The 13712-nt window shown below is 45.7% G+C and overlaps 6 protein-coding genes across 6 annotated transcripts; 4 read left to right on the plus strand and 2 right to left on the minus strand.

Annotated features, from left to right (window-relative positions):
* Positions 1 to 1841: 1841 nt before the first annotated feature.
* Positions 1842 to 2429, plus strand: N7533_011038 (uncharacterized protein; the record flags this gene model as incomplete). The annotated part of the gene is made up of 1 exon (XM_057107688.1): positions 1842 to 2429. The coding sequence occupies one exon, from the start codon at positions 1842 to 1844 to the stop codon at positions 2427 to 2429; it is 588 nt and encodes a 195-aa protein (XP_056955066.1).
* Positions 2430 to 4090: 1661 nt separating this feature from the next.
* N7533_011039 (uncharacterized protein) lies at positions 4091 to 4793 on the minus strand (the record flags this gene model as incomplete). Its single annotated transcript, XM_057107689.1, has 3 exons — positions 4091 to 4293; positions 4345 to 4534; positions 4716 to 4793. 3 exons carry the CDS (start codon positions 4791 to 4793, stop codon positions 4091 to 4093), a joined length of 471 nt encoding a protein of 156 aa, XP_056955067.1.
* Positions 4794 to 5597: 804 nt separating this feature from the next.
* On the plus strand, positions 5598 to 7435 carry N7533_011040 (uncharacterized protein; the record flags this gene model as incomplete). The annotated part of the gene is made up of 3 exons (XM_057107690.1): positions 5598 to 5662; positions 5823 to 6618; positions 6686 to 7435. 3 exons carry the CDS (start codon positions 5598 to 5600, stop codon positions 7433 to 7435), a joined length of 1611 nt encoding a protein of 536 aa, XP_056955068.1.
* Positions 7436 to 7618: 183 nt separating this feature from the next.
* N7533_011041 (succinylglutamate desuccinylase/aspartoacylase family protein) lies at positions 7619 to 8938 on the minus strand (the record flags this gene model as incomplete). Its single annotated transcript, XM_057107691.1, has 5 exons — positions 7619 to 7678; positions 7738 to 7935; positions 7993 to 8145; positions 8200 to 8461; positions 8517 to 8938. The coding sequence occupies 5 exons, from the start codon at positions 8936 to 8938 to the stop codon at positions 7619 to 7621; spliced, it is 1095 nt and encodes a 364-aa protein (XP_056955069.1).
* A 397-nt stretch (positions 8939 to 9335) lies between these two features.
* Positions 9336 to 10483, plus strand: N7533_011042 (uncharacterized protein; the record flags this gene model as incomplete). The annotated part of the gene is made up of 6 exons (XM_057107692.1): positions 9336 to 9491; positions 9550 to 9630; positions 9655 to 9928; positions 9980 to 10239; positions 10286 to 10420; positions 10457 to 10483. 6 exons carry the CDS (start codon positions 9336 to 9338, stop codon positions 10481 to 10483), a joined length of 933 nt encoding a protein of 310 aa, XP_056955070.1.
* A 1384-nt stretch (positions 10484 to 11867) lies between these two features.
* On the plus strand, positions 11868 to 13631 carry N7533_011043 (fungal specific transcription factor domain-containing protein; the record flags this gene model as incomplete). Its single annotated transcript, XM_057107693.1, has 1 exon — positions 11868 to 13631. One exon carries the CDS (start codon positions 11868 to 11870, stop codon positions 13629 to 13631), a length of 1764 nt encoding a protein of 587 aa, XP_056955071.1.
* Between the last annotated feature and the right edge of the window lie 81 nt (positions 13632 to 13712).

Here is a 13712-nt window from a genome sequence, read left to right on the forward strand (position 1 = left end):
AAGATCTTAGAACCGCAAACCGAATCGATTTGGGTTTGGTAAAGATATGAAAGCCGCAGACCAAATCGATTTGGGTTTGGTTAGCATTTGAAGACCAAACCCAAAACCGTGCCGCAGTCTAGGTACAGCTGTAGTCTCACTCCACCTAATAGGAGCTAAGAGAAGCCTCTATTTAAATCGGTACCTAGGGACTACCGAGGATTTAATGGTGTATATAATAGAGCTAAACGGTGTTGAGATAGTGCTCAGCACATTTGTTAAGGGATAACAGGCTAGCTAGGCCTGTAAAAGGCATAGCCAAAGTATAGAAGATTCTCACTAAAGAATAGGAAGTTCTTACCAAAGCACAGAAATCTGTGAAAGTTCTAACCAAAATATAGATTTAGAGCTAAGTCATATCCCAACCAAGTTGGTCATATTTTTGGACAGTCAAGCCACTATCTAAGCCATCACTAATCCCAAGCAATTATCAGGCTAATACATACTCCAACGAATATATAACCACATACGGGCCTAGCGATCACTTATACCTACATACAGCCCGATTCCCACTACTATTGAGATCCACTGGATCCCCGTATATATAGGTATGCCAGGTAATAAGGTGGCAGACGTTAAAGCTAAGTTTGTAGCCGAAAAAGGGGGTAGGCCGGACTATTGTAGTGCCGAAGTCCGATTGGCCTCATCCGTATAACACTAGATACAGTAGTGTATTAAGACCTAGTAGGTAAAGGTATAGGAGAAAGAGAAAACAGCACAGTAATACCACTAATTGGTAAAAGATAGGCCTTCAAAGAAGCTACTAAAGCTATATAAGAACCTACCTAAGGTATACTCATCAATCCTGGTGTAGATACGGTCCTAGCGCATCGGATTACAACATTTCCTATTTAAACACACCAACTAATAAGGGGAAGAAGACCAGTTTAACAAAGGCCAGTATCACTATGACGAGGGTAGTCAGACGCCCTAGTATATTCTCTTACAGTACCCATTATATACTAGCCTACAGGAAACTATGCTGAACAAGATCTAGTACAAGACCGACCTAGGGCACACAACTGATTACAATATAATTGTATCGGACTCGTAAGCCATCTACTACATAGCCAAATTCATATACCAAACTGGACTCCTTAGTTAATTCTGCACTATAGAATACGAGGATGTCGATGTCAACATTGAAACGCTTAAAGGGAGCGGGCGCTAGGAGGTAAAGACGATATATATAAGGAAGTATACTATCAACTAGCGACTATGAGAGGTTGAATAGGTGGAGGAGCTACTACCCTATAAGGAATAACTGCAGGAGGAACCAGGGCGTAACTGAGGTTATATCGGTAGTAGCAGGGATGGGGAGACTACGGGGTGAGACTACGGGGAGTGGGCACAGGCACTGCGTAAGCTGGCAGTAGCCGATTACAGTCATTATGAGCGTTTCAGTACCATCATTGTGGGAGTTATTATGTGTATTTCTATGGCAATACGCCGTATCTCCTTTGTCTGTTGTTACTACGGGCGTGGCGTTAGGATGGTTCTGGTTCCCGATGGAGGGAACGCCTACATAGCCACGGCGCTCACTAGCCAGGCTGCATTAGGTTAATAGAATCTTGAATTGAATTGAATTGAATTGAAGGTTTTTACCCTGTGGAGATCGCGCCTTCCTAAATACTCTTTTACCGGAGGCGCAAGGTGATAAAGCCTCAACGTATAAAGCCTCTAAGCCGAGAGACTGGAGACTGATATATAGATGTTCCGTGAATTTAGATATTCACCATGGTCATCTCTTCGAGTTCCGTCGACGATGGCATAATAATCGATGGCTAGGGGAAAGATATAAAATGACCAAGGCCAGCGAGGAAGAGATCAGATGTTATAGCAGCTTGGTTGGTGAGATGTCCTGGCAAGGTGTCTCCTTGAAAGTCAGATGTGACAGACTCCGGGGTCAAGGAAAGAATCAGAAAAAATGCCCGGTGTGCATGATGAAACATGAGTCATATGTACAGGCTGTTCCGTTGAACAAATCAGTCCTTGGCCTAGCAGTGTATGTTCTGCGTGAGGCATACCACACTTATATCACTGGAGTTGGTCTGCTGGAAAGGGAGTTTGGTGAGCCAAACTTGATTTTAGGGTACCGGATACCGGATCAATATGTTCTAATAAACATTCATGGGAAGCAGCTCATGGGGTTCAACCTGATTGCTGGGGATTATGCAATCTACGCATTACAGGCAGTCTTCAAAGGAGGCTCTAGCAGATGGGCGGGAAACCAAGATGGTTCTAAGAGATGCCAGTGGATTACTGACCGACATACTGTATGGAACACTCACCGCGATACGCCAAGGTTAGTGCGCCTCGCCACGGAGAAGGGTGTCCAGGCACTTTCCGGAAAGCTGGATGTGAGTCAACCCTCTTCTACGACAAAATGATATACAATCGCTAAGTATCTTTAGTACTGCAAATTTATCGGGTTCTCTATAGCATAGAATAATGAAAATCACTAGGGGCAAAATCTCATTTAACGTCAAGACCAAAGCCCTGACGTTTTGCTTATATTGGCTATGCCCATGGTATATCATCATGCTCCTCTCGCTATGTCTACCTTAGCTTACTCACCATACCAATACGAACTTATTAGACATTGCATTCTTTTCTGTTCCGAGTACGGCATTAATCATCAGGTCTTACTAGATAATTTTGACTCAATTTCCGGTTCGTATTGCAGAATTTACGTTTCTTTTGGAACACTACTAGTACGGTATGCATTTATCCCCAGCGAGCCAACCTTATTTGCAATAATTAAGTTAATCAGGAATCTGTTTGTCGACCAATCTATATAGTTAAGTTGATGTATCTAAATATAATTAGGATTTGATTGATTGGCAATTTTGCCAAGGTGATTCTCACAAATTAAAAAACTCCAAACCAGCTATCACCTTCCTATCTTGGGTATGTGCTCTAATAGTAGGTGTCGACTTCCTAGACTACGATTTTAAACCACGGCATCATAGTAACATAATGTCATAATGTCATAATAGCATCCTACCTGTCGATATTAGCACCTTCCATGTCTGCACTCCTTCCCTTTTCGGTATATCGTAGCCATATCCTCGTATCCCCGGTCTCTGGTTTTTCATCTCTTCATCCCCCAGTTTCTTAAACTATTCTTTCATCGACCGCGCAGGCCCAAGTATTATTAACGCCATATTCGGGAACTTTCATACTATCCCGGAACGGTGTCCTAGCAAAATCCACTGAGCAATCTGGCTGAACAGACTGAAGAGTAAAGCGGCAAGGGCACTTGCCCGACGAATCAAAAAAAAATGGGTGAATGCGGACATACAACAGCAGGGATTCGTATGTGGTCACCCACCATACTACTAACTCACCGGCGTGTGGCTAAAACACAGTTGGTAGTTGGGTGGGTGCCGCCCGGGTGAGAATGGGGTGAGCGCCGCTTTAGCGTCGCGCGACCCAGGTGATTAGGGTGAGTGCGCAATAGACAGAGTGAGAAGCAGGGTGAGAATGGATGATTCTCACCCTTTGTCGCGCAACACCGCACTGACCCTTACAGCTGAACTCAGATACAGTATTATTGGTACACCACAGTCTCGCTGAAGTGTCAGACATCACTAACATCAAATGGGTATCAACCTTTGTATCCATATCTGCCTCCACTCTTATATCAATAGTACATACGACCATAGGGTGTGGAGAACAGGGCTTCCCGTCCGCTCAGCCGTACTTAAGCCACACGCCGGCAGGTTAGTAGTATGGTGGGTGACCACATGCGAATCCCTGCTGTTGTATGTTTTATTTTTGCTTTATATTTTTGTGATTTTATTTATATCTTTGTTCCCTTTTTTCCTCCTGCTACCAAGGCCTGGGACATGTACGTCAGTGTTTGTCCTATAGTTAGGACAGGCTCTGTCAGTCTACACCCATACAGTCATTCTCGAAATCGCCTTGACCACTTAGTTAACTATTTTCTGGCCCCACCGCCAAGGCCTTAGCGTAGATCGATCATTGAGCGGCCGCATGGAATTGAGGGATACTGTAAAATGCACCTTGTATGGCCGTATCTTGCACCCTAGGTCGGTTTTTTAGAGCCCCGAGCTTCCACCAACTGTTGATCATTCATGACCGTCTTGAGCTCTATATCCTCCATCGGTGATCTTCCAAAGCGCCTCTTCCGTAAAATTTCCGCGCCCTTATACAAATCAGCATTCCTCTGCGCGTACACCTTCTCCATCTGAGCGGGGTTAGCATCCTCCTCCATTTGTATGGAGGGAGCTAGATGGGAGCCATCGGCGGTTTATCGCGATTAGTGAGGATATAGGGGACCATCGCTCTTCTTTGGTGTTTGAGGGGACTGAGAGGAGGAGGAGGAGGAGGAGGAGGAGGAGGAGGCGATGGTCCGTTTTGGCGGCGGACGCTTCGGTAGCGCAAAAGCTTGATGGGGACTGGTAGGCCCTTTTGGGGACTGCGGAGCTGGATAAGGGGCACTGGGGATGCTGGGGACGCTGGCAATCTTCTGTTAATAGGGAGCGTCAACGAGTCTTCTCACGGTTTCTGAGCCGACCTATGGCAACACATCACCCTTGTCGACCATATATTAGAGGAAGTTCCTAAGATAATGGATATATCTACACTTTTTGACGTTGATGAACTTCCAAGGTTCTGGCGGTGGAGTTGGCGACGACTCGGAGACGTACCATCGATGACATACTTAATGTCTGTCCATTTGACGGGAAAACGACGTGCGACTTGTCGATTGGAATTTCCATGCCCATATGGCTGCTGGGAATCCAAGCAGACTTTCAACGAGGTAGGGATGATTGAATTTTGCCATCAATGTGTATGCTGCAGCGAAGTACCGCATATATAGAAAGCTGGTAGTAGAATGTCTAGGTGGAAACTAGGGAATCGTGCATATGTAGGTGTTTAGGTAAAGATATATACTAGGGAGTGAGAGCCTGAGAGAGAGGTGGTATGTTGCCTGAATAGATACCTAGGTAAGTACCCTTAATAACGAGAACCCGCGGGTTTGCCGCCTAATGCCCAGGTGAAGCAAGGCATCGGTGGATCATGATGGAGGAGTTGAAGGATGATGAAACTTTTGAAGGTGTGGATTGTATAGAAGACAAAGGAGGGAAGCTGATACCTAATTAATAGTTACCTATATGTAGGTCGATATGGAAATTTGAGGCATATGCATCCGAGTCAGCACGGCCTGGGTCATTATCAGTGACACATGACTTCTTTTGTCAAACCGCTTGACTCTTTGCCCTTTATGCTAAAATGCCTGATTTCTCTCAATTCAAGAAGATTTTGACAAATAGCACAGTCGTATAAGATTTTCAATGCGATGGTCAATCTACCAGCGGGTCCAGTCCTTAATGGTGATTGGGTTAGCGATCCCCGCCTGCGGAGAAAGGTGAGCCCGAGTTAAATAAGACTCTCTACTCCGTACCTAGACCGAAATTTCTCCTATAAAATTTTGCCTCGCGACCAAACTTAAGCTGATCAGAAATGACATGCCTGGCCTGTGTAAAACGTCGGAAAGCATGTGACGATAAACGACCTCGCTGCTCCACATGCAAGGCGTCTCATCTGCGATGTACTTACGATACACCCCCCCAGTGTTCTACAATTCCAACAGGTAAATCCCGGAATCTGCGGGGGATCTACGGAATTGGATGACTGTCAGCATCCTATACCAGTTTCAAAAAGCCCACGGCGGAGCTATGCGCCGTCTATAAGGTATGAAATGTCACACAGACAGCCCTTGGATGTCTCCCGTAAACTAACCATCGCGAAAGGAAGAGGAATGCCGTCAGTATAAATTGGGATCAATCACAGACCCCGTCTGCGCTGCTTTCTCTGGATGACAGCCTGTTCGCGGATCTGCTGTCCTCGTGGGATGACGAGCTACCCGAATTAGCAGGACTAGATGATCAAATCTGGACTTTTCCTCCTGAACACCCACCATCAAATCCACAGCTATCAGCTCCAAGTCCAAGCAGGTTACCAGTCCATATTGATTCGGAAGAGACCGTCCCGTGCTCGGCATCTGGGCAGCGCTTATTGACAGAAAATCTCCCAGAACCACCCAATAAACGACCCCGAACGGAGGAAATCCCGACACATCTCTTAGGCCAGCATTATTCTAGAGCCCTTGCTGGCAGATTTTCGTTCAAGCGACCTGACTGGACATTCTACACATATTTTTATCATCGCTTTGCCAGAAGTCACCCCGTCGCACTGTCGGCCATTTTGGCATGGACGTCAGCCAACCTTTTCTTCGTTGGACAGGTGACTTCACTGAACGATGCAATTGCCCACTATGACGATAGTATGGCTTTGATATCAGAGAAATATGACATCTCTCCAAAATGCGAATGGGGCGATAGGACAGGCAATTTATCCCACTTTTCTTCCAAAACTGACGATGATCGGGATGCCCTCTTCGTTGCATGCTTCTTTCTCGCCCTCTTGGACCTAGCTTTGGCTCGATCGCAGCCACTTATGATTACTATTCGGTTCATCGCTTCTATTTTACAGACTCCGGAATTCAAGGACAGGATGACTGGGGTACAAGCGAGAGTACTGTCCTGGGTAAGTGCTTCCGGCTATAAATTCAGTTTTGATTTTCAGTCCATTTTCGAACTACTGACTGGTTTAGTTCTGTATTCTTGATGGAAAAGCCTCGGCATTTCAGCCAGGCGATGGCTTTATCCTGCAGGCTATCGGCAGTGAAGAGAAAATTGTCGAATTAGTACGCGTCTCGTCGACAACTCTGCAAGATGCGTACAGTATAACCTATCCTGAAGAGGAACGGCAATCGGACGAAAGGCAGCATCCCCTTCTCGAGCTTATGCTTCGACTATCCTTTCTACTGCATATGATCACCAGTATCAAGAGCAACACTCCCGATAGAAATATCGTGAAAGATATTCGCGACAAGCTGGATTTGTATTGTCAAGCCATCGACCAAGATATTGCCTCGAGTTCACAGGAGGGACGAAATCAGTGCACGAATCTCGTTCTTCGTGCCCTCTACCACAGCGTTGAGATATCATACTCCAGATGTCTTGTTTATAGCGATAAAAGACACGCGGCGGACCGACATGCTCGCGATATCATTCGAATGACCCAACAACTCAAAACGCTGCGGCCATTGGGCTCGAAGATGACGCCCCCACCTACAAAATTCTGGCCATTGCCACTCGTTATGGCTGCAATCGAAGTCGAAGATCCAATCTATCGCGAATGGGCCGTGAGAATGCTGGCAGACTACGAAACGGTCGGAGGTGATCATTATTCATGGTCAAGAAAATTTGTGGAAGCCATGTGCGAAAGAGAAGATCACTTCGCTCAACGTCTGGACTGGTCCTCGATTTTGGCCGACATCAAAGACGGCCTGGTCATTTAAAAAAGCAGGAATCAATTTCAGGTTACTCTTATCTAGAAGGCTGAATAGGTTCCAGATCCTACTGTGATTTACCTTCTCGTAAACCTTGGAATATAATAAAACAATTCTAGAACTTGAAGATATCTAGGCATGGGTTGATTAAAACATCCCTTTTAGCTTGCTGTTCTCATCTTATTGATAATACTAGAGATGGCCATCATTCACTCCATCAAGAAATCCATTCCCAATAACGCCAAGGTGGACCTAAGAAACAATCATAAATTAGTCGACATAGATAAGAAGGAGAGCCTATAAAAACCCACAGTTCGATTTCCAACTTTAGCGACGGGGTTGGACTCTAGGCCGACAACTACTGTATCATGGTCATCAGGAGCAAAAATCCGCTGGAGCAATTCCCCAAATACAGAGTGTATTTCTGCTATAACCTCTCCTCTTGTTACAGGCTCCGCTAATTTCTTGTAGACTTGAAGAATTCCTGCGGCTTGCGAGAATAGCCAATACTGTGCGAGCTCTATTAGAATAATTTGCTTTGAAAAGGAAAACAACTCCAGGCTTACACTTCGGCAGCAAATGACTGGACTCTGTTGCTGCATTTGGATAGCATATTGATTAGACAATGGCGGATATCCCAGTTGAAATGTCAGAGCATTGCAAATGCCGTTGACGGTCCTCGTTATAAGATTGTGCTGGAAGGTGCTGGGATTTCCAATCTGATACATTGTTATGAGATGCATCGTTGAAATAAGCAGATACCCAAAACATACCTCAACTGTCAATGCTTTAATTCCATTCTGCTGGGCACACCCACGGAGTGAACCCCCCGGGCTCGAGTTGTGCACAATTATCTGAGGGCTCAAATCGGTCGCCAATTTTTTGATATTATCATCGTTCATATCAGCGCGAACATACAAAGAGTTCTGCCGACCAGCAGATGCTGTGTGCAGGTCGAATACATAGTCCAACTTCATGACAATCTCTTGGAAGACCCTGTATGCATATTGTTGCGGAGCGGCTCCGTTGGATTTTCTAGATGATACCAGATTAGCTGGAAGTTGAAATAGCAGAGAGGCGAGAGCTATACCCGGGCATGAGTCGATTGAGGTCGTGCCCATCAAAAGAACGGACAGAATCCAAGAATCCCGGTACATTGAGTACAGGGATTCCAATAAGAGTCCCCGCTATTGTCTCACTTGCAAATTCGCTTCGAATCTTTTCCTCTAGCCGCGCAAATACCTGTTGAATCACTGGTATCCCATTCACCTCGTTGCCATGAATGGCGCCAATGATTCCTACGGTCGGGCCAGGGGCAGAACCCCGATAGGCGAAAACAGGAACATTGACTGGTCCGAGTGCAGAAGTAGAAATGTTCAGCCAACGCTTTTCGAAGACTCCTGGCGCGAACTGTTCGATGTCAAGGGATTGAATTGTCGATATATTGGTTGATCCTTTCTGTGCCCGGGGGTCAGAGCCGGTCGTGTTGGATTCGATAAATGACGGAGACATGTTTTCCTCTTTTTTCTTTGCAGTGTTGATTCTCAAAATCCTTTTTTTCGACTTTCCTGTTCATTTTCATGTTTAAAGGGAAATGTTTGTTCCTTTACCTTCTAGGTGCTTGGCCCGTCGCGGAAGTGTCCTATTTGGGCGAAATCAGCGATCGCCCGTTCGGCGAACTTCTTCCCCAGACTTTGCTCGCAATCAATTTGCCTCTCCGCGGGGTATAAGGCCAGCCTTCAAGGAAAAGAAAAAAGTGGTTGGACTGGAAATCTCTTGCCCACCTTCATCGTCTCCTTATCTCGTTCTCCTTCTCCCAAAAGACCCAAGCCTAGCATTTCCATCGTCAACCCTGGAACTCCGGGTGAAAGTCGGCATATCGATCCTACAAGATCGAAATTCGCAAAAGATGGCAGCCAACGAGCAAGGCCCCCCGAAGTGCTCTTTTTTCCAAGAGGGATCTGTATCCCAGCTGGAGTCTCTAGCTATGGATCAATCCGATGAGCAGGTTGCGTTGCACAGATCTCGTATCTTGCGGAAATTGGACATGCGCCTTGTACCTCTCGTGAGTTGAATGAATATCATTGTTATCTTATTATATAATTTATTCTTATACCCAACAGATGCTTATTACCTATGGTCTGCAATTCCTCGACAAAGCCTTGCTTGGATACGCTGCTGTTTTCACATTTCGACAGGATACCGTTAGTCCCTCATTCAATTTCTAGAATTGCCACTCTAACGATGAGCAGCATCTACATGGACAAGAATACAGTTGGGTCGGATCGATCTTCTATTTCGGGTATATGTTATTTGAATATCCGCTCGCAGGCCTTCTTCACTCTTTCACCACTCCCCTATATCTTGGGTTCTTCATATTCGCCTGGGGAGTGTGTGTGGTCATGACCAACTTCTGCGTCAGCTTTACTGGCCTTATGATCAATCGATTTGTCTTGGGTGCTTTAGAGTCTGTCGTTGCACCTTGCTTTGTGGTCATCACAGGTATATATCTCTCGACAGTTCATGAACATCTCGTACTAACTAGCTTCCCAGCGGACTGGTATACTCCAAAAGAGCAACCAATCAGGCAGGTGCTTTGGTTTCTGGGAACTCCGGTCTTCGGCATATTTGGAGGTTTGTTAGGCTATGCCCTTGGGAACACCCATACTGAAGTTACTTCGTGGCGCTTGTTATACATCGTCTTTGGCTCCGTAACCGCACTTTGGGGCATTTTCTTCGCATACGCCTTTCCAGCATCCCCTAGAGAGGCATCATTCCTGCCCGATGAGGATCGGGTGATGTCAATTCTGCGTGTAAGACCAGATGATCCAATACAAGTACTCAACTAACGCATCATAGAGTGATTCAATTGGACAATCTGTTGAGCCAAAATGGAAGTGGTCCCAAGTCAAGGAGGCCTTTTTAGACCTCAAGACATACATTTTCTTTACTATTGGGATTTTCAATACAATTCCAGCTGGATCACTGTCAAACGTATGTCTTTCATATGTCCTTGAAATTTTGGTATAGACTGACGAGATCGGTGATACAGTTTAGCAGTCTTCTCATCAAGGGGTTTGGCTTTACGGCTGTGCAAACTCAACTGATAGGGATCCCGTCACATGTGGTTCAGATTGTGTCAATTCTAGTTGCGTATGTCGGACTGTTATGGGTCATTTATGACCATGCGAGTTACTGACGATGATTCATCCAGGGGTATCGTTTCAACCAAAGTCGCAGACATGCGTCTTCTATCCATGTCATTTTGCGTCATTCCGTCGATAATAGGGACTGCCCTGGTATACTCTTTGCCAAGTATAGATAAATGGGGAAGGGTTGTCTCGGTTTGGATCATCTACACCAACTCCGCGAGTCTCGCAGTTTCATTTTCTGTCATCGGTGGTAATGTTGCTGGATACACTAAAAAAACCACCGTCACTTTTCTACTTTTCTTGGGGTGAGTTCTTGTGTGAAATCGAAGCTGAAGCTTTTATATTAACATCAATAGATATTGCGTCGGCAACATCATCGCCCCCCAGTGCTTTCGTGAGGAGGAAGAGCAGGAAGGATACCCTACCGCCATTATCGCGATGGTTGTGTCTTTCTGTGTTCTATTTATTGCTCCTCTACTCCTCCGGTCTGCACTCCAATGCTTCCTTCCCTTTATAAGCCCGTACTGATGGTTCATAGATTCTTATACTCGAAGGAGAACAAACGCCGAGACGCACAGGGCGTACGCTTTGTGGCTTCATCGGGCAGTGGAGGCGATGAAGATTTGACAGATATGGAAAATCCAAACTTCAGATATGCTCTATGAGATTTTATCATATTATACAGTCAAGCTCCGCTAGATTTAGTGCGAAAATGGAATATCCAGTAGTTTCTCCCTTTCCGAGGTTTCTGGAGGGATGGCGAAAGACCTCGCATGGGAAATCTGCCACCTAGGTCATTAATGAAATACTAGATTGGACTGAAGCATACCTATCTGTAAATCAAATCTTTCGATGGATGTAATGAACGGAAAGATCATGATTGACATTGCTTTTTAGACCATCCTTAATCCGCTTATAATTCTTTTTTTCTCTCTGCGGGCGATTAGTAAGGAAATGCCAAGCCTGGGGTTGCCCTAGCGGCTAACGTCTGCTTCTCCAGACAACTTCATTCTGGGACATCCTGGCACTCTGCTGGACTTATGCATCCTTATAATGAGTGAGAGCTCACCAGCTCAATCTGATCGTCGCCGCCATCGGCGGGGTACCACCCGGAGCGTGGCGGCATGCCAGCGATGCCGTCGACGAAAACAAAAGGTCGGTTTGATCCGTAACCCGTGTGAACAAACGTTAAACGACAGCAGTGCGATGGAAAATTTCCATGTGGCCCATGTGAGGCTATTGAATCAAACTGCATCATATCAGACAGACTCGTAATTCAGCATCCAGACATGACTGGAGAATGCGATTCCCTGCGAATTCAGCTTGCCGCTGCCGAACAAAGAGCCAATGAATTGAGTCTAAAGTGTCAGCAACTCGAAAGCCAGATTTTGGAGCCATTCAACTCTACTCAATCCGCCCAAAATATTCATTCGGGGGTTCTGACACCTGGACGTTCCTCAGTGGCCCAGACTAGCGCAGAAACTTCATCACATTATGAACCGCTGAGCGGGAACCCAGACCGCCAGTTCGCCAGTCGCATTCTGAGACCAACATTCACGCTGAGGTCAAATAACAGAGGAATCAATTGCAGTGCCATGAGCAGCGCTTGGGAGCTGTGGGGAGATGTCACAGATACCATTCAAGAGTTTGAGACCAACAGAACAGACCTCAACCACGACGCTTATCTCAACCTAGCCCGCGAATTCTTTGCCAGGCGATGGCCATATTTACCTGTTGTACACAAACAGACCTTTTTCGATGAACATATGGGCGCTTTTCTAACAAATTCAGGCACAGGAACACTGTCAAATTTCATGGTGAATATCGTTTGTGCCATCGCTTCGGCAGAGAAAGCCTCCCAGCAGAACAGCGAAAAAGACCATAGAGTCTTTTTTAGGGACGCTGTCAAGGATTTGCATCTGGTGATGAGCTCTGAAAACTTTGAATGTGTTCAGTGTCTCCTCCTACTCTGCATGTATGGCCACAACGAGCCTCAGTCAGTCAACATGTGGTACACCACTGGACTTGCTCTGAACTTAGCGGTCGGTCTCGATTTACATCGAAAAGAAAGTCTGTACGGGCAAGATACAAAAGGAGCCGAACTATCGAAGCGTGTCTTCTGGTGCGCCTACGTGATGAACTGCAGCATGGCAATCAATATGGGTCGACCGCTGGGGATACAGGGATCAGATATCAGCATGCCCTTGCCTCTACAGCTTACGGATACTCAGCTCGACGAATCTTTTCATACACCCCTCGTCGAAGAGACCTTGATACCTCAAGTAAATGATATGTCAACTTTCATACATATCATCAAGTTACGTCGCATGAATGCGGATGTATACACAACATTCCATTCCATTGGATCTAGGTCAACCGAGGCCTCTGAGTTGGATCGACTCCGCAACGATTATTTCGTGAAGCTGAATCAGTGGTTGATAACTGCACCTCGGTATATGCAGACTTTGTCTACTTTTCAGTCAACTGAATGGTTTCAGATCGCCTTTCACCACGCTGTTCTAGCGCTTTATCGTCCATCGCGCGCTATTCCGATGCCTTCCCCAGAGAATTTAAGAGTCTGTACCGAATCAGCTATTGGCCTCATCAGTTCATACAGTGCTTTGTATGCGCGAAACCGCATCAAGTATACCTTTGTCGCAATACACTCGCTCTTTATGGCAGCAGTGACCATGCTTTATTCCCTACGAGCGTTTGCGCCTCTTCGAAGAGAACTGACAAAGCCTGTTATTCAAACCAATATCTTCACTTTTCTAACACTTTTTCGTGGGATATGCAATGGACGGGCAGTGGGAGAGAAATGTTGTGGTATCGTTGAAAGGCTGGGTCATTCAATACTGTCACTGTTCGAAAATGAAGATCAAGCCGAGTTGAGAATCGACTCGGAATTCCAGACATGGTTTGGTCTTCAAACGCATACATTTTCCCCGACGAGAGTGAATCGACTTTGGAATTCCAGTCACAAAATCTATCACCCCAATTTCCTGAAATACAAGTTGATTTACCGTGGACTGATTTGTTTACACAAGGGTTAGACATGGGCACCGCAGACGTGTGGAGCGTTCTATTTTGATGAAAAATACATGAATTTTCAAGTTTCACCAAACACAGAAAAT

This window comes from Penicillium manginii (genome assembly GCF_028828005.1).
Source record: "Penicillium manginii strain IBT 31320 chromosome Unknown utg000008l:1.0-3226943.0:1.0-3228205.0, whole genome shotgun sequence".
NCBI classification, from domain to species: Eukaryota; Fungi; Ascomycota; class Eurotiomycetes; order Eurotiales; family Aspergillaceae; genus Penicillium; species Penicillium manginii.